This window comes from Lissotriton helveticus, chromosome 2_1 (assembly GCF_964261635.1).
Source record: "Lissotriton helveticus chromosome 2_1, aLisHel1.1, whole genome shotgun sequence".
NCBI lineage: Eukaryota > Metazoa > Chordata > Amphibia > Caudata > Salamandridae > Lissotriton > Lissotriton helveticus.
Window position 1 is genome coordinate 1,397,423,548 of NC_136059.1, and position 21,686 is coordinate 1,397,445,233.

The following is a 21,686-nucleotide window of genomic DNA, read 5'->3' on the forward strand; positions in this document are numbered from 1 at the left end:
GTCGGGGGTGCCCCTGTCGCAGGGTTTCTGTTCTCACACAGAACTGTGGACAGAGGATTGGAACCTCGGCGAATTAGGGTGCCCCAAAACTCACCTTAGTAATCAAAAACCCCTTAGCAAGCTAGGTACAGTGTCACATTGGATATAACAAACTCTCAATGTTTAGACAATCCAGAATATGAACTTATAGTACCTCAGGATACGTGGAACTCATGAACAGTCGGTCGTTATATATTTCTTAGAAACCAGAACATGGAGTTAAGAAGAACACATGTGTATTTGAAATGTTTATTTACTAATGCCGTCTTCTCAGGCGTAGTATCTTAGATAATACAAGTACACATATTATCAGTAGCAAAATTACCAGCATAGTTACTAGTACATAAAAAGCGAATGGTGACAGTATGTTAACATGCTGTAAATGAATAAGAGTTAGCAACACTTATAAGCAGCCACGGGCCGTGGAGGGAGTTACGGTGGGGCAGGGAGGCGGGGAGGGGGAGGGGCAGGGTGGAGAGGGCTCCACCCTGCCCCTCCCCCTCCCCGCCTCCCTGCCCCACCGTAACTCCCTCCACGGCCCGCGGCTGCTTATATCTCACCCTCCCTAATACACATATTATATTATTTGCTAAGAAGGTCTGTTTGTGTTGGTTTAGGGCGTGCCCATACTTTAGTGTCTTAGATTTGAAGGAATCACATCAGCATACACCAGCTCTCTCTTCATGTGAACCGCATCAACTGTTGTGTATGTGTGTTCGGCAAAGCAATATAAAACCCGCCTCATGCCCAGAATTGGCAGAAGCTGCACTTATGTTATGAGTATGACGTCGTGGAGATCAGACCTCATAACAATTCTATATCGTGTTGTTCTTGAAACTTCAGCACTCGCTGTACAGATATAGTTTAACAAGCAAAGCAGATAGTAGAGCAATAACATATTATTCTCATGTAAACCACGATGAACTACTAGGTTGAAAGCTAAAGCAACAACTAAGTGTCGTGTGCAGAAGTTGCAAAAAAGGAAAAATGGCGTTTAAACCGGTAATGAGCCCATGCTAACTTAACACGGTGTAAAGATATCCAGGACCTAGATGACACCTCCCCATGATCCGGAAACGAACTGAATAAGATAATAGAAGTGCCATCTCATGAGAGCAGATTGCAACTTTATATGTGGACGGTCCGCAAGGTAAAACATTAAAAACTAGGAAAATTTAATGCTAAAGAAAAATAAAACAGCCAAGTATTTTATCGAGTCTTAAGCCAATAGGCAAGCTAAATAATAAAAACTTGACAAATAAGTCAATGAATTGTCAATGAAATGCTAGTACTCAGCATATCAAACATGAAAAAGGTCTATGACATAACTGTGTATGCAAAATAAGCTGCAACAGCCTCCAATAGGAAGTCACCGTCTTCATCCGAAAAGAGTTCAGCCATCCAATTTAAAAGCGGAAAAGAACATACGTGCTCTCCCAGCACCGGATCCTCTATCACCATCAGAGGACAGCTCGGTGGGTTTTCAAGAAAGCTCTGTTCCAAGAAAGACTGTGTTGCCGCCAGTAAATTCCAGGGACCAATTAGTCCATGCATCAATGCCACAGCCATAATCCTTTCGCCAGGACAAACCAACTCGTGAGTAATGATAGGAGTCATCAGCTGATTAAAGTCGACGTCAGGAGAAACCGGTCCGCAGAGACACAAATCAATGGCCCAATCGAAATCACAGGTCAGGCAGTGAAATACAGGCTGGACACAGGTGAAGTAGGAGAATCGAAAAGATAATCCATATGCCGTGCTTAATATCGCCAACGGCATTGTGCCATAATATTCTAGCATGCGATTGCGGAACAGTGTCAGCAGCTGCAGGGCGGGAGCTTGCACAGGAGGGACATCCATATTTAAAAATGTAAAAAAGCACAAGAGCGTCCGCTGGTAATGCAAGTAAAAATGGGAATCCACGAAGCAGAGTGGAAAAAATAGAATGAAAGAAAGCAGGGATGACTCCAAAGATTTTCTCAAATGAAGTCACGAGACCACTGGTAACAACTTTAAAAAAGTGCGCCAGGGCCTTTGTGGAGGACGCGTTAAAGATAGTCCGAACCATCTTGCTGAAATGGAAAGGCAAATCTGTATTGAAAAGGGTCTGCACCTCTGTACGGGTGTTCGCTATGTGAAGTACGAAAGTTTCACGGGCCGAACTCAAGGCCACCTCTCTCTGAGACAAAAGAGCTCTTATTCTTGCCATGCCGTTGAAATCTGCTCCCAAGGTTGGTATTTGTGGCCAGATTGAAAACTCCCTATGTTCATGTGTGGGAGGAAATAGAACATTTCTGCAGCAAATAACCCGTTCACTTACTGTTACGATAAAAGGAATACTTTTAATTAACCCAGAACAATCTTCATTATTGAGCATCAAATAACTACCATTTTCCAACAACTTGAACGTGGGGATGATAGCAGGAACTGGCGTGCCTTGCAACACGCAAGCCATATTTGGTCGGTGTTTGTTGCATGAACCGTGTAACTGTATGTGCCTACACATTAGTGAATGATCTGGCGTCTCAGTGCATTCCTCTCCATTCAGATAAACTTCTTGATCATCTTTGAAACATCTGTATGTGTATGGAAGCGACCAGACCTCATGAAGAAAAGCACTACCTAAAAGTTCATAACGACCTATTGGTATATATTTCATACAATTTGAAAACTTATATAAAGCAAAAGGCAGCGTTATTAAACCGTGGATAAGGCACGTTGCCAAAAAACCCGCAATCCTCTGCTGATGATGTCACTGAGCATGTTATGAATGATGTAATATGTGACATCATCAGCAGTGGATTACGGTAATAGTATCTCTAGTTTACTCCCCTATAGCTGTCTTTCTTTTAACATAAGTGTCTGTTTCCTTCCCTTATACTTACTGTTCTTTTTTTTAGAAAAAATTTTTGGTTCACTTCCGGTTCGCGTACCGGCGAGCGAACTGGGAAGCGAACTACGAGAAATAGAGGTTGGCACAGTTCCAAATATTGTACCAATTTTTTAATAACGGGGAGGTAGTTCTGAAAAGAACTTTTTTTTTATTGTTTTTGTTGTTTTATATTTTTTTTATTATTTTTCTGAACATTTTTTTACTTTTTTAGAATTTTTCTGAACAGGTTTATATTTTTTTGGGTTTTTCTTGGAGGGGGCAATGAAAACGATTCATTGTAAAGGGCTCAACAGGAGCAACAAAACAAAAAAAAAGTATTTATTATTTGGGGCGTTTCGTACAAACTTGCATATGATAGTCAATAGCTCTGTTGATCAGAGTGATGCTTCTTTCTCCGTAGCAAATGAATCCACTGCAATATACGCAGACTTGTTTTACTTCATGAAATCTCGTTTGTATATTTGGCACCATCTCCCTGCCCTCTGGTCCCGTTACTTCCGGTACAACAGATCTTCTGGCCATAATAGGGAGATTATCTAGGTCGTTACGAAACTGTGCAGCACTGTAGTTGTTAGGATGCCACCTAGTCATATGGCGATGCATTGTGTAGTTTCCGAAACTGTATTTTTTGTCGGTCCCTCTGGACAGTCTATCTTGACATATAAGGCAAGTTACGTATCTTGCATTTACCTTTTTCTGACCTTTGGGAATTTTAAAGAATTGCCAAATGAAGTTTTCTTTCCGGTGAGACGTCCTGGGCTCCTCAGGCAAAAAGTGCCTCTCTTCGTGCTCGTCGTCCTGTTCCTCTTCTTCCTCTTCTTGCTGCATTATAACTTGAGCAGGTGGTCCACTCTTCCTTGGATGTGTTGGAGGTGGTGGGGAAGCACCAGCTGAAGCTACTAAAGAAGCCATTGCTCACTGGTAACAAAGGGTCTTTCTCTCACAATGATGAAAGTCAGAGTGAGGAAAGAAGGAGGGATTTTCATCATTTGGAAAAAACAATAGTTCTCAACCAATGAAAAGTGTTCATTTTAGATTATATGACCTAGTCTTACATCATTAGGAAACCAAAAGTGAAATGAACCAATGAAAAGTGTTATTACCAAGTCACATGACCTGCTGTGTTTACGTTAAGCGCTTTGCAGGGCCTCCCGGTTTGCTTCCAGAAACCTGTGCTTTGCGACTCGGTAAGCGTACCAGTTCGCTAACGTAGCACGTCATATGACGTATCACGCGACAACGCGAAACGTCATGCGGACGGGAGGCGTCACGATGTTGTTTTCTAACGCGGCAGTTGCGGTAAAGAAACGTTTACCGGCTCGCGGTCTATTTCGCGGCATCAAGGTCAGCTAACGGGAAGCTTCCCGATTCGCGAAGCGGGAACGAAGAAAAAAAAATATTTAAAAAAAAATTATTAATAAACATATAAAATATATTTTTGGATTTAAAGAAGAATACATATTACCGCTACAGATATTAGCTGTTAAAAAACCAATGAAATTCACTGAAAAAACCATAGGTTATAGACCATATATAGTTAGGAATTAGCATTTACAAAACCTTGAAAATTCACTGAAAAAACCATAGGTTATAAACCATATATAGTTAGGAATTAGCATTTAGAAAACCTTATTTTACTCACACAAAACCATTGAAATTCCATATATAGTTAGTTGCACTAACTATATATCGCGCACCCGCAATCCACTGCTGATGATGTCACATATTACATCATTCATGACATGGTCAGTGACATCACTGATGACATCACTGATGACATCTCAAATGACATCACTGATGACATCACTGACGACATCTCAAATGACATCACTGATGACATCATGACACACCAATACCAGTTACTACATACGCACTCACTGATTCCTACGTCTACACACACATTCACTCATTCACCCATACAATCACTCATACATACAGTCACTCATTATTACAACACTATCATATGCACTCATACACCTATGCAGACAGTCACACACTGCCACTCATCCATGGAGTTACTCACACACCAAGTCAGTCCTGTAAAGAATCAATCACACTTCCATTTCTTCATCTATACAGTTAAACACAGAACACCATACTTCAGTGACATCACTGATGACATCACTAATGACATCTGAAATGACATCACTGATGACATCTCAAATGACATCACTGATGACATCATGACACACCAATACCAGTTACTACATACGCACTCACTGATTCGTACGTCTACACACACATTCACTCATTCACCCATACAATTACTCATACATACAGTCAGTTATTATTAGAACACTATCATATGCACTCATACACCTAGTCAGTCCTGTGAAGAATCAATCACACTTCGATTTCCTCATCTATAGTTAAACACAGAACACCATACTTTTCACACATATACTAACACATACTTACTCTCTTATACAATCACTGATACAAGTACACATTGATATGCACAGCGTCACACACCTCCCAGCCAGCCACACACACACTCAGTCTTCCATCCATCCAGTCATTCTTCAATATGTAAAACGTATTTAAACTTTACAAAAACACACAGACACTAGATGATGTCATCAGTGATGTCATCAGTGATGTCACTGACCATGTCATGAATGATGTAATATGTGACATCATCAGCAGTGGATTGCGGGTGCGCAATATATAGTTAGTGCAACTAACTATATATGGAATTTCAATGGTTTTGTGTGAGTAAAATGATGTCACATATTACATCATTCATGACATGGTCAGTGACATCACTGATGACATCACTGATGACATCTCAAATGACATCACTGATGACATCACTGACGACATCTCAAATGACATCACTGATGACATCATGACACACCAATACCAGTTACTACATACGCACTCACTGATTCCTACGTCTACACACACATTCACTCATTCACCCATACAATCACTCATACATACAGTCACTCATTATTACAACACTATCATATGCACTCATACACCTATGCAGACAGTCACACACTGCCACTCATCCATGGAGTTACTCACACACCAAGTCAGTCCTGTAAAGAATCAATCACACTTCCATTTCTTCATCTATACAGTTAAACACAGAACACCATACTTCAGTGACATCACTGATGACATCACTAATGACATCTGAAATGACATCACGGATGACATCTCAAATGACATCACTGATGACATCATGACACACCAATACCAGTTACTACATACGCACTCACTGATTCGTACGTCTACACACACATTCACTCATTCACCCATACAATTACTCATACATACAGTCAGTTATTATTAGAACACTATCATATGCACTCATACACCTAGTCAGTCCTGTGAAGAATCAATCACACTTCGATTTCCTCATCTATAGTTAAACACAGAACACCATACTTTTCACACATATACTAACACATACTTACTCTCTTATACAATCACTGATACAAGTACACATTGATATGCACAGCGTCACACACCTCCCAGCCAGCCACACACACACTCAGTCTTCCATCCATCCAGTCATTCTTCAATATGTAAAACGTATTTAAACTTTACAAAAACACACAGACACTAGATGATGTCATCAGTGATGTCATCAGTGATGTCACTGACCATGTCATGAATGATGTAATATGTGACATCATCAGCAGTGGATTGCGGGTGCGCAATATATAGTTAGTGCAACTAACTATATATGGAATTTCAATGGTTTTGTGTGAGTAAAATAAGGTTTTCTAAATGCTAATTCCTAACTATATATGGTCTATAACCTATGGTTTTTTCAGTGAATATATATATATATTCACTGAAAAAACCATAGGTTATAGACCATATATAGTTAGGAATTTGCATTTACAAAACCTTGAAAATTCACTGAAAAAACCATAGGTTAGAGACCATATATAGTTAGCTGGACATTTTATTGACATAAAACCAATGAAATTCCATATATAGTTAGTTGCACTAACTATATATCGCGCACCCGCAATCCACTGCTGATGATGTCACATATTACATCATTCATGACATGGTCAGTGACATCACTGATGACATCACTGATGACATCTCAAATGACATCACTGATGACATCACTGATGACATCTCAAATGACATCACTGATGACATCATGACACTCCAATACCAGTTACTACATACGCACTCACTGATTCCTACGTCTACACACACATTCACTCATTCACCCATACAATCACTCATACATACAGTCACTCATTATTACAACACTATCATATGCACTCATACACCTATGCAGACACTCACACACTGCCACTCATCCATGGAGTTACTCACACACCTAGTCAGTCCTGTAAAGAATCAATCACACTTCCATTTCCTCATCTATACAGTTAAACACAGAGCACCATACTTCAGTGACATCACTGATGACATCACTGATGACATCTCAAATGACATCACTGATGACATCTCAAATGACATCACTGATGACATCATGACACACCAATACCAGTTACTACATACGCACTCACTGATTCCTACGTCTACACACACATTCACTCATTCACCCATACAATCACTCATACATACAGTCACTCATTATTACAACACTATCATATGCACTCATACACCTAGTCAGTCCTGTGAAGAATCAATCACACTTCGATTTCCTCATCTATACAGTTAAACACAGAACACCATACTTTTCACACATATACTAACACATACTTACTCTCTTATACAATCACTGATACAAGTACACATTGATATGCACAGAGTCACACACCTCCCAGCCAGCCACACACACACTCAGTCTTCCACACATCCACTCATTCTTCAATATGTAAAACATATTTAAACTTTACAAAAACACACAGACACTAGATGATGTCATCAGTGATGTCATTTGAGATGTCATCAGTGATGTCATCAGTGATGTCATTTGAGATGTCATCAGTGATGTCATCAGTGATGTCACTGACCATGTCATGAATGATGTAATATGTGACATCATCAGCAGTGGATTGCGGGTGCGCGATATATAGTTAGTGCAACTAACTATATATGGAATTTCATTGGTTTTATGTCAATAAAATGTCCAGCTAACTATATATGGTCTCTAACCTATGGTTTTTTCAGTGAATTTTCAAGGTTTTGTAAATGCAAATTCCTAACTATATATGGTCTATAACCTATGGTTTTTTCAGTGAATTTCATTGGTTTTTTAAAAGCTAATATCTATAGCTGTAAAATATATTCTTTATTACGTGACGTATCACGTAGCCACGTGAGACGCCTCATGACGCGTCGCATAACCGTGACGTATCGGCTCTGCAGCGCAAACAAAACCCGTAACGTAAGCGTACCGGAGCACGCTTACAGATATATATATTTTTTTTAACCTTAATTAGACAAAATCCACACGTGCACATATCTTGAGGCCTTGCAAAGGCACATCAAACAAACAGTCCCTACAATTTTGCCAAGTTTGCTGGAAATCTATTCCCTTAATTTTTTTTTTACTGTTTCTCTTGGTTTTCCCCTTGTTACGCTTACCGGGACGCTACCCGGTACGCGAACCGGACGCTCCAAAAACACAAGATGGCGGACTCCCTTTACGCCCCGTTACGCTGCCGGTTAGCTGCCCGGTTCGCGTACCGGGAAGCGCCTCTATCGCGAAAAATCGCGGGGGACTTTAATATCCCCCTCATCAATCCTAGGGGGTCAGGAGTGGTCTACCTTGCCCCCTTTCCTTCATTTCCCCCTTCGTTTTTCACCACATCTTGTCTCTCGATCGTACCGAGAGACAAGATGGCGGCGGCTCCGGACTGTTTAGAATGTTGACAGACACCGGAGAGCCAATCAGCTTCGTTTCGCGAAGTTCCGTTACGCGTCAGGTACGCGAACCGGGGCGCTAACCGGAGCGCTGTCACAGATATATATATTTTTTTAAACGTTAATTTCTCAAAATCCACTGGAGCACATATATTGAGACATAGCAAAGGCACGTCGGGCAAACCATATCTACAATTTTGCCAAGTTTCATGTAAATCTATTCAGCCGTTCGAGCTAAAAGTGAGTCCAACCGCCCTATGGAAAAATGAATGGGAAAAACGTGTTTTGGGACCCCCCTTTTTTCTCGGCCCCCCCTTGACGAAACCCCCCCAAATTTTCAGGGGCTGAAATGTGCCATTGTCCTGAAAATTTCAGCCAATTCCGTCCACAAACGCCAAAGTTATTAGACATAGAATTTTCAGAAATCCCATAGAGAAAAAATCCTAACTATATATACCCACTGGCTATCGCCAGTAGGTAATATACATATATAAACATATATAATCTGCATATCTATATAAATATAAATGCATGCATACATATACATATATGCATACATATGCATGTTATTTACATGAAAGTTTTAAAAACACTAATAAAAGCAAAGCTAAAAAGCCACCTCATTACAAACAGAATGGCTTTAACTTAAACGAGGGCGAGATCTATTGCATTTTCAATGCTTGTTTACTTTGGTTCTATCAAGAAGGCATTCAGATGTGTCACACATTTGCCATAAATTCTGAATGTTAGCACTCTAGTTGCTCATTAGATCACTGTAGTAAAGCTAGTGCTCACCAGGGAAGTCTGCTGCTAATCATGGTTTGCAGCCATTTTCCCGCATTTTTTATCCCGCAGACTTTCAGTCCGCATACCATTATCCCGCAAGGTCATTGACCTCGCATACCATTATCCCGCATTTTTTCAAAACGCATGTGCATTTATCGCGCATGCCTTTACAAAGAATTACATTTTAAAGGCATGTATGGTAAATGCATTTGCGTTGTGAAAACCACGATGACGAGAGAGGTAAGTGGGTTTGTGTTAATTTTTTCGTGGGTTAGTGATTGTGTAGTGTAGTGTAGTGTTGTGTAGTGTAGTGTTGTGTTAGTGTAGTGTAGAGTTGTGGTGGTTGTTTAGTGTAGGGTCATGCTGGGGGTAGTGTTTTAGGGTTTAGGGTTGTGTTGTAGTGTTTGCGTAGTGTAGGGTCATGCTGGGGGTAGTGTTTTAGGGTTTAGGGTAGTGTTGTAGTGTTTGCGTAGTGTAGGGTCATGCTGGGGGTAGTGTTTTAGGGTTTAGGGTTGTGTTGTAGTGTTTGCGTAGTGTAGGGTCATGCTGGGGCTAGTGTTTTAGGGTTTAGGGTAGTGTTGTAGTGTTTGCGTAGTGTAGGGTCATGCTGGGCGTAGTGTTTTAGGGTTTAGGATAGTGTTGTAGTGTTTGCGTAGTGTAGGGTCATGCTGGGGGTAGTGTTTTAGGGTTTTGGGTAGTGTTGTAGTGTTTGCGTAGTGTAGGGTCATGCTGGGGTGTAGTATTTTAGGGTTTAGGGTAGTGTTGTAGTGTTTGCGTAGTGTAGGGTCATGCTGGGGGTAGTGTTTTAGGGTTTTGGGTAGTGTTGTAGTGTTTGCGTAGTGTAGGGTCATGCTGGGGGTAGTGTTTTAGGGTTTTGGGTAGTGTTGTAGTGTTTGCGTAGTGTAGGGTCATGCTGGGGTGTAGTGTTTTAGGGTTTTGGGTAGTGTTGTAGTGTTTGCGTAGTGTAGGGTCATGCTGGGGTGTAGTGTTTTAGGGTTTTGGGTAGTGTTGTAGTGTTTGCGTAGTGTAGGGTCATGCTGGGGGTAGTGTTTTATGGTTTTGGGTAGTGTTGTAGTGTTTGCGTAGTGTAGGGTCATGCTGGGGGGTAGTGTTTTAGGGTTTTGGGTAGTGTTGTAGTGTTTGCGTAGTGTAGGGTCATGCTGGGGGGTAGTGTTTTAGGGTTTTGGGTAGTGTTGTAGTGTTTGCGTAGTGTAGGGTCATGCTGGGGGTAGTGTTTTAGGGTTTTGGGTAGTGTTGTAGTGTTTGCGTAGTGTAGGGTCATGCTGGGGGTAGTGTTTTAGGGTTTAGGGTAGTGTTGTAGTGTTTGCGTAGTGTAGGGTCATGCTGGGGGTAGTGTTTTAGGGTTTAGGGTAGTGTTGTGGTGTTTGCGTAGTGTAGGGTCATGCTGGGGGTAGTGTTTTAGGGTTTAGGGTAGTGTTGTAGAGATTGCGTAGTGTAGGGTCATGCTGGGGTGTAGTGTTTTAGGGTTTTGGGTAGTGTTGTAGTGTTTGCGTAGTGTAGGGTCATGCTGGGGGTAGTGTTTTAGGGTTTAGGGTAGTGTTGTAGTGTTTGCGTAGTGTAGGGTCATGCTGAGGTGTAGTGTTTTAGGGTTTTGGGTAGTGTTGTAGTGTTTGCGTAGTGTAGGGTCATGCTGGGGTAGTGTTTTAGGGTTTAGGGTAGTGTTGTAGTGTTTGCGTAGTGTAGGGTCATGCTGGGGGTAGTGTTTTAGGGTTTAGGGTTGTGTTGTAGTGTTTGCGTAGTGTAGGGTCATGCTGGGGGCAGTGTTTTAGGGTTTAGGGTTGTGTTGTAGTGTTTGCGTAGTGTAGGGTCATGCTGGGGGTAGTGTTTTAGGGTTTAGGGTAGTGTTGTAGTGTTTGCGTAGTGTAGGGTCATGCTGGGGTGTAGTGTTTTAGGGTTTTGGGTAGTGTTGTAGTGTTTGCGTAGTGTAGGGTCATGCTGGGGGTAGTGTTTTAGGGTTTAGGGTAGTGTTGTAGTGTTTGTGTAGTGTAGGGTCATGCTGGGGGTAGTGTTTTAGGGTTTAGGGTAGTGTTGTACTGTTTGTGTAGTGTAGGGTCATGCTGGGGGTAGTGTTTTAGGGTTTAGGGTAGTTTAGTTGTTTAGTGTATGCTAAAGGCATATTCGTTCTAAAAGTTTTTGTTATTTTAATTTGCGGCCTAATAGTACATGCGGGATTTTTTTTGCGGACTGATGGTATGCGGGATTTCATCATATATTCGCTAATCATACTTTCTATGGCAAAATGAACCCCCTCATTTTGTTCCTTTTTAAATTAAATGTTTTAAGAGTTACCACTTTATTCCAATCAAGATGGCTTCAGGTGTGCCATACCTTTGTAATAAGTAGGACTGTTAGCACTCTAGTTGTTCTTTAGAACACTCTGGGACATTCTGTCATTGGGCTATAGTTGGGCTACATCTGGCTGATATTTGGGCTACATTTGTTTTTTTTTGTCTCTGGTGGCCATCTTTGGGCTACATTGGGCTACATTGGGCTACATTTGGGCTCCAACATATATATAGCCCAATGTAGCCCAATATATATTTTTCCAAGTTAATTTTCGTAAAAACCACTGGAGCCTATATCTTGAGACATAGCAAAGGCACATCGGGCTACCAGTCCCTACAATTTTGCCAAGTTTGGTGTAAATCCATTCAGCCGTTCAGGCTAAAAGTGAGGCCAACCGCCCTATGGAAAATTGCATGGGAAAAACACGTTTTGGGACCCCCCTTTTTTCTCGGCCCCCCCTTGACGAAACTCCCCCAAATTTTCAGGGGCTGCTCAGAAACAAAATGTTCCATTTTCCTGAAAATTTCAGCCAATTCTGTCCTCAAACGCCAAAGTTATTCGACATAGAATTTTCAAAAATCCCATAGGAAAAAAATCCTAACTATATATACCTACTGGCTATCGCCAGTAGGTATATATATATATATATATATATATATATATATATATATATATATATATATATATACTAGCATCCTTCATGCCGAAAGCCCCAGTCAGGTTGCTATTGTTTATTCTTTTGTGATAGCTTTCGCCGAGTTGCCATAAAGAAATAACATCATGAATGCTGAAATTAGCCTTGTACAGAATGTTCAAGGTGTTCTGATTTAGTGCCTACGAAGAAGTATTGTAAGCAAAGCTGAGTTCAAAGAATGTTCTCCTGTGTGTGTGCACGCAAATTAATGTGTGTCAAAGTCACGTGTTTTACGAGAAGGCAATTTAAATACGTGAGCATGTAAAATTGTGTTTCTTAACTGGGCCTAATACCTCCATGTGACAAATTTACCGTTGAAAGAAACTCCAGGAAACACATATCTAAAACCTTTCTATGGTTCAGGCGCAATCACTGTTTGAATGTCTTCATAACATCATCATAATGTGATGAATTTCATACACCACACCATAGTGAATTTTGTAGCATTTGCCAGTATTTTGCCAATAAAGCTTTTTCTAAATGAAAATACGAAAAGGAAATATATACCAGTACACCTCCTACTGGGGAGAATGTGTTGTTACTTTCCATAACCATCAGAATGAAAGGATTTGTGTGTAACTGTCTAAACCTGTTATTGCCGAGAATATACATTGTTTTGTGAGGAGAGTAAAGGCATACCTAGTGGCAGTTAGAATACGTCACTTAACGGTGACAATTGGCTCTGGTTCATGAAATGCTTGGACCCCCACATGCAACTGGTTACACTTCTAAACAGAGCCAAACGACCTTTAATTATGAACATGCAAAACCCCTCTATCTTGAACAAAGTCCTGATGGGGGCATTTATTTTCCTGCGGGTAACTATGACTTACTCCTGGTTTATTCCTGAATTCCCAGTACCATATGACACCGCCTCATTAAAAGGAAACTTTATGAATTTGTACCAACAATATCACTAAGGAGATAATTGTCCTGTCTAGCCTATTTCACCTGATATGGAACTGGTAAGATCTGTCATACACTGTATTGCCATGTACATGTTATGTGTCATACACCTCTCCAAGAAACCAGAAGCGGGCCTGGCAACATCTTTCAACCAGCCCCATGCTGTAAGAAGCGAAACTATACTGTCACTTAAAGAGCATGGTGAATCATGGCCGCCCATCTTACTCTGAAGGCAGCCCCTTGTCTGCAGTCCACAGGTAGAATGCCAATGTGGCAAATTGGCAATCTGGCTGTGCTTCAGTGTGGGAGACACTTTATGAACTATTATAAACAGAAAAAAAAATTGAAGAAAGGAAATGAAGGTATATGATTCTGTAATCAGATCAGCTTCCAATAGCTTCAGTTATCTTCACAAATCTAGGTCAGCGTGAAGTAATGCCAGCGGGAACTAAAAAGTACACACATTTAGGCTACTCTATTCGGTTAATGTGCAGTTTCTAAATGTTTACAATTTTGATGGCTCTAAGCTGTATCTCTTCCTTTACAGGTGTCCCAATTTACAAATGGCCCATTCAGTGAAGAGCAGCTGGTGCTCCCTGACGCAGATAAACTGCGAGACAGATTGATATCACTGGCTCCACAACAGATAGTGTCACCTCGTCAAGCTCTGACATTTACACATGACACTAATGCAAGAACAAAAGCAAGAAAACGCCGGCAGCCCATCAAGCTGGAACCTTTGGTAAGCACTAGAGTCAAACTCACTTTAAGCCTTTAGAAAACGGATTTTCTCTCTCCTTATTTAGAGAATCTTGTTTCTGCGTATGATAAATAATTATGAGCTTTGCTTCATGTTCAGAGAGCCTCCCTTTGTTGACAATATGGTATAATGTTTCTATGGTAATTTGTAAACCCAACAGAGCCTTTTAACAGTTTTCTTAAAAAAGGATATCTTTAAGTTTTCATTGTTTAACTCTTAATTGATAGCATGTCATACAAATACCATAGTCTATCTATAACCCCTAGGGTTGGCGAGTAACTTCAGTTTTGACAGCTCGCATTTTACCAAAGTAGCCAAACACCACAACTTCCTAAGATCTGTCAGTATAGGCGAATTTGTTATCCTCTTAGCATGCTACGCTCAATTGTTGATGTGTCCAGTGGGGCTGATTTAGGGTTAGGGGTAGGGTGCGTTTTAGGTTTAGGTTTTGGCTTATGCCACCATTTTGCATGGGGTTAGAGCTAAGCAAACGGATGGGTTTAGGCAGGGGACCAACCAGACCCGAATGGGGGAGGAGGGCGGGGGTCAGCTAGTAATAAATAGTGGTGGTGGGGCTACCATTTTGCACTCCGGGGCAGAGACAGTATTGGAATACACATTTGGAAGACCAGTAGGTCTGGTTTAATGTGCTAATGCATGGAAAAAGGCATGTGTGCCTGCCGGTTCTTTCCTGCTTTAGGACATTCAAGCCACAGCTTTTGTCTTCTCCATGCGTTCCCCTGAAACGCCGAACACTGAGAATGTTCACCAGGCCTGCAAGCTTTGGGTGTCTGCACGATGGTTGGAACCAAGCAAGTCCTGTGCAAGTTTGATGCACAGAAAAAAACACTGACTGCTCACTGGAAAACTGTATTTTCTGATTAAAAGTACCATGAACTGCATAATGATAAAATGCTAAAAGCGAGCGAGAAGTTGTATGTGTGGCAAATCTCCCAATGTGCCCAAGAAGGTGCGCCAACAGACATTGAGAAGTAGACTTGAGATGTGGAGAATAAACCAGGATAAAAAAAACTTGTGGAGGGCTTCTATCTGATTGTGAGAAAATGAGGGAGCTCGCCAACAGCTCAAAAGGAAGGTGTGTTCTCAGAGAATAATAAGCTGGGTACCTGTTCACAATGTACAATCATGCAACATGTTGGTATTTCTATAGCATGTAATTAGCCCAAAAGGAACAGAGCATTGCACATTATGGGAGGTGATGGAAAATAATGCAATATTGTATTCATCAAGTGGTGGCTTAAATCTTTTTGTTACACAGTCACTGGTATCTCACACTTTATAAGGCACAATGGGCCAGATGTTCAACCATACTAAATTTTGACTCCCAATTTGCACTCGTTTGCGAGTCGCAATTTAGTATGTACGGCAGTATTAGAGACACTGATTGTGATTCCCAATGGGGTAGCAAAATGAAAGGCTCATGAATAATAATGAGCCACTCTCCTTTTGTGACCCCATTTGGAATGGCTGGCCCTCCCAGGGATGGTGGCCTGCTGTGCTCAGCAGACCACCATGTCTGGGACTGCTTTTAAATAAAGCAGCTTTTATTTAAAAAAATAAAAATTAAACTTTTTTGTTTAATTTTTTAATGGTAGGCAGTGGTCCCTGGGACCAATGCCTGCCCTTAAAAAATATTTTTGCATGCATTTGCAAAGGGACCCCTTCCAATTTGCGAATGCCACAGCCACACCAATTTTAGCATGCGCAAATGGGTTGTTAACCTGTTTATGCATGCTAAAATTGGTCGTACATCTGGCCCAATGTGATTAAGTAATTTCCCAAACTGGACACATTTCAGTCAATGACAAGCTGGATTTCAAATCCAGGTCCTTAGATCGACAGCCTAGTCACTAGATCATATCTCCTTCCGTAGATGATGTAATAGAACTTTCATAAAAAGCTTCAAATATTCAATTTCACCACTCTTTATGAACACTGATGTTCTGCTGATGTTTTAACATAGCCATTAGTCCCCATTCCTTGTGCTGTCTAGTGAGTAGCCCTATCTCAATCAAGCTCTGGGAAGGAAAGCACTCAAAAACATTACATGGGCCAGACTGGTGCCCCTTCAAATCAAAGAATCAAACCCTGGGTGGAAGTCGCTTGATCACAAAATCAGATGTAGACTCTGCAACTACAAACACCAATCTTTACTACACTTGATTTGTTGCTGTCCCAGTAGGCTTCAGCCTCGTCAGATTCTTTTAAAAAAAAATCTGGCTGCGTAACAGGGTTTGAACAGTAAAAGAAGCCATTTCGGTACTTTTGTCCTGCACTCTTCCGTCGGACTTGGCCAGATTTGGGAAATACATGGCCGAGCTACGAATTAAGCTTATGGAAGAAGAGGGCCTAGGCAAGATGAAAGACAATGTGGCTTAACAAGTACCACTAACCAGTCGGCGAAGATGTTATTTTAGCAATTACATTTTAGAACTTACATGAATCTGTGAAAATTTTTGAACTGGCAGTTTCAGCCGTCTTATCATTGTATATACTTACTTTTTTTGTACAAGTACAAAGCTTTGATAGTATTGCATGTAAAGGTTTTCCTTTATTACTGTTGCTTCAATTTTCTTTTAAACTGTATGTAAGACTGTTTTGCAAATGGTTTTAAGTAACTGTGCAATATAAATAAAATAATTCATTCGAGTAGGCTAAATGCAAAATATTTTGGTATTTATGTACTATACATGGGTAACACTTAATTGAGTTGTCTCTTGTTGAAGGCTGAAGTTTATCTATTTGCATAAACAGAATGGTTTAAAGTTAAGTACATACAGAGCATGAATAAAACCTTAACTGTGTAATCTGGTCCAACATTATAATTCAGGGGTCCTTGTGATATCTTTGGCCCTTTAGTTTGTAAATGCCACCAGAAGCCCAAGATGGCAGTGACAAGGTACCCAATATGTTTTTTTTATATTACAAGCTGTTTTATTCAAAGTGCATCTAACAATAGGTATTGACTGGAATAAAAATGTTGAGGGTTTTTGTACCTGTCACAAATAAATTCTTGAAAAAACAATAGGCAATGGTGAAATCAGTGGATTTATGTGAATTTGTGGCTCCAGAATTTACATCATAATTATGGATTTACTGATTATGCCACATAATTTACAAAATATGCAGAATTCACCAAACTTGTTTCTAGGTCATACAGATTAAAATGATGTCGCCAGGCAAAGTGTCACATTTTTTGCAGCATAAAATAAACATAACCTTGGTCTTCCAAGTTGCATAATCCTAGTAGCCTGGACCAAGTAAAATCTCTGCACAGTGGTTTGGGGACTACCATTATGATGACAAAATCTTAATTTCACATGTTACCATGAAATATTTTCCATGGCTCCTTAAAAATACATGGGTTTTATACCACTGCTTTTTGTGCAATAACAGCACCAAAATATGTAATTCACACATTTTTACCTGAGATGTCATGGACAACAGCACCTAGCCACTTTAAGCAGCGATTGTGGTGTGGGATGAGTAACTTTTTTAATTTGGTATTTTCTGTTATCTAAGGGGGTGATCAAATGGCTGATAAATCTTTTTCCAGTTGTTTCGCCCTGCAATGCTTCTTAAAATGGCTAAGCACCACTTTGTGAGAGAAATGAGGCATTATCGTAAATTACAACTATACAGCCAGTTCCAATTTTCTAGGTTAATTTTTCTTTTAAAACTACACACTTACACCTAAGCCAAACTTGTACTCAGTCACCTTTTATTTCTCTCCAATTGAAAGAAGATTGGACAGAGATGCACAGGCTTAAACGTGTGCATGCTGCAACAGAAATTCATCATGGGAAGTATTCATGGCAGACATATTAACGAAGGAGCGGCAGTCAAGTAAAAATTCCATTTATTCTTGTTATGGTGAGCATTAACAGCATGCAACACTTACAGGATTAGACTGATATAGCCTGAGGGAGTCCTGTTAGTAGACCCAGGCATGTGGGGTAGTATGTGCTTGCCCATATCACTGCTGCTCTGCTCTCAAAGGACTCCTTACTCTCCAGCCAGTGCAAAATGCCTGATCCCTCAGTCAGTGCCTTGCTCATGTTCCTTCACCTGAACAGATGCCTGGTGCTCTCTCGCAGGAAGATGGAAGGTGCAGCTAGCAGTATAGGGGAGTATCCAGAACGTTTGTCCACTGAGGGAATCATAACAGAGGCTCCTGCAAGAAATCCCTCATATTGCACGCTTGAAGTTGAGCTGCTCTTTCAGGCTTTATGGTTTCCTCCTCCATTCACTCACTTTGGGGATTGCCTTCTTCAACCAAGCCAGGAAAGTGAACATATAAAACATAATCTCCTTAAGTATCTGAAGGATTTACGTTGATGTTCCACATGAAATACAGTTTCAAAACGGACTAGCCACCTTTTACGATTTTAAAACATAGCTACCAAGTGAATCTGCCACTTCTGCACCACCTTCACTCTAGCCTAGTACTTAATTTGCTAAAACAAATGTGTGCTGCTGACCCAAATGTTACTTTGGAGATTGGTATTGGCAACACCACAGCCAGCACCAGCACTCTCCAGTGACACAGTGAAAGGCAGACTTCTGATGAAGGGCGCAAAAGGAATGGGTGAAATGTGCTGCAAAGTTTGCTTTGGTCAATGTAGTCAGCTCCTCCTGCTTCCACACCCTCAAAATGCTCAATTAAATATTCAAATGGCTCCCAGGCAACACATGCAGAATGGTACCCAGACTCTCATCACCAGCAAGCTAGACTACGGCAACAAACTCTGTGGAATCACTGTCCTACTGCTAGAAGACTTCAGACTATACAGAACCCGGTGGCCAGATTCACACTCAGACTTTACCCCGCATTCACATAACCCAGACCCTCAAAGACCTCCTCTGGCTCCATATTCACTAACTCACACTCTTATAACTGCTCACACACATACAGATTCCTGACCACCTCTACCTCACCTACCTCAGTAGCCTCATCAAATTCAATGCAATCACTAGACGCCTCAGCTCAGCCATACTCTTGCTTGCACACATCCCCACATATAAAGAAACAGTCTGCTGTCATGCTTTCTCTTACCTTGTGCCTAAATCCTAGAACGACCTGCCCCTATACATTAAAGCTCCCTCCTCAGTACTTCAGCTATGCAAGAAACAACTGAAATTATGTCTCCTTACCTTGAAAAGGCCCAGTCACAGCCAACATAGCCCCTGATTACGCAGCGCCAGGAAACTCCCTGGGATGTGCTGGGCACTTCACAAATACTCTTAACATCCCATAACATACATTCTGATAGATACATCTGCCGTGTGGATTCCTCACTTTGTGAATATCCCCTTGCGTCAGCAACATTCGGAAATTCTTTTTGTAGCTTCGCGCCGACGTGGACTTGGACGTCATAGAGACAGGGCATTGCACGCGACTCCGCTGACGTCACCGACGCCTATAATAGGCCCACGCCGGCGTGATGACATCAGTTCCCTTTTTTCCGCGTCGTCGACGCTAACGGTTTCGGGATACTCAGTAGCTTTTGGTAGCTGTGTTACTCTTTTTCCTCGTTTTCTTTGTTCTCTTGCCTCTTTGTCTCTCTAGAATGTCGGCAAAGAAGACTGGATTTAAGCCCTGCAGGGAGTGCGGGAAAATGATGTCCATTACGGACCCACACCAGGACTGTATTTGGTGTTTAAGCTCCGACCACGACGTGGATGGTTGTTCGTCGTGCCGAAAAATGAACCCAAAGGCCCTGCGGGAGAGGGAGACCAAACTTCTTGTAGCGAAGCTGAAAGCCGATAAAGTAAGGAAGACTTCAAGATCCCGCTCGAGGAAGTCGAGGTCAAAATCAAGATCAAGATCTCGAGAAGCATCGGCTTCGAAGCCCTCGTCGGATCATGCTTCGAGGTCGCATAAGAAGCACAAGAAAAGGAGACATGAGTCTCGACGTCATTCGGGTGAGATGTCGGGCTCGAAGTCTAGATCGCCCAAGAAGATTAGATCGATCGGTTATCCCACCGCAAGAGGCTTCGGATCGAGAAGGTGAGGCCTCGCCTTCGGAGTCACAAGTTCAATCTCCGACTCCGGTTTCCAATCCGACTCCGATGCCGTCTCCGGCTCAAGAAGAGGTGGAGGAAGTTCCTAATGAAGAAGAAGAATCGGCGCCTGTTGAAGAGCTGGATTCGAATCTGACTCGAGATCAGCCTGAGGGTGATCATCCACCTTTACCTGCACCAGGTCAGGATCCATCAGCGTTCCTGAACGCTATGTATGGCGTTTTCTCGAGATCATGGTACCCCTCTGGTGCACCTTCGGGTCCCATGGGTCCAATGGCATTTAATTTGGGTGTTCCACACTCTTATGCCCCGGCAAATTTCATGCCGTATATGCCAGCCCCGACGCCGCTGTGGCAGTACCCGGCTCCGCCGAGGTCGACGCCGGCTCGACTGAAGTCGACGACTCCGGTACCGGCGTCGCCCGCTCCTAGCAGGTCTTTGGAGCATCCATCTAAGCCTTCGGATTCTGTACCGACGTCGGCTCCGGCTCCGTCGGAGTCGGTGGTGGATCCGACTGCGATCCGTGTAAAGGAGAGGTCCAGGAGGGAAGCACAACGCCTCTTGGAGGAACGGAGGTATTACGAGTCTCACCCAGACTTGGAGGAAGGTGAACTGGATGAGGATTGTTTCGAAGAGCTGGCTGATGCTAGTGGCCTTGATTTTTCCCCAGAGTGGGAGTTGCCATCAGGTCCGGATACGCCTTCAAAGGATGTCCAGCCATATCACGTGGTAATGGGGAAGGCAGCAGGACTTTTAGGTTTGACATTACCAACTGTTGAGTTTAAGTCAAATCTGTTTACAGAAGTACTCCATTCACCAAGCTCTGCTGTGGAGCCGTTACTCCCATTTAATGAGGCGTTAACTGAACCTATTATGGAAGGGTGGAAAAAGCCTCTTTCTGCTCATGCTGTCTCAAAAAGTGTGGCGAGGAGATATAGGGTGGCTCCCGAAGACCCTGCCTTTTTATCATCTCACCCTTCTCCTTAAAGCCTGGTGATTCAGGCTGCGTGCTCTAAAAAGTCGGTTGGTGTTTTTCCCCAAGTGCCTGGTGACAAGAAGGCCAAGAAGCAAGATCAAGTGGCCAAGAAAACGTTCTCCTCCGCAAATATGGCGTTAAAGTCAACGAATGCCACTTGTCTCATGGGGAGGTATGTGCACGCACTTATGGACTCAATGCGTTGATTCCAAAGGTTCCAGAAGACTGCAGAGATGACTTTGAGGAGGTGTTATCTGATACTCAAGCGGCAGCTCGTCAAGTTATCCAGAGCAGTCTAGATACTGCAGATTCGGTGGCACGGATCATGGGCACTGCGGTTGCCACAAGAAGATCAGCTTGGCTGAAATCCTCGGATTTTTCTACAGATGTGCAGTCTTCACTGTTAGATCTACCATTTGATGGAGTTGGACTCTTTGGCAAGAAGGCAGATACAGCCTTAGAGAGGTTT

At 42.0% G+C, this 21,686-nt stretch overlaps 1 protein-coding gene across 1 annotated transcript in view; it reads left to right on the forward strand.

Annotated features, from left to right (window-relative positions):
• The window catches only part of LOC144820261 (dynein axonemal heavy chain 6-like), a 1,187,310-nt gene that overhangs the window by 41,491 nt on the left and 1,124,133 nt on the right, over positions 1 to 21,686 (forward strand). The window contains exon 2 of the mRNA XM_078677850.1: positions 13,984 to 14,178. Coding sequence (XP_078533976.1) covers positions 13,984 to 14,178 — 195 coding nt within the window. The remainder of the gene's footprint in view (positions 1 to 13,983; positions 14,179 to 21,686) is intronic.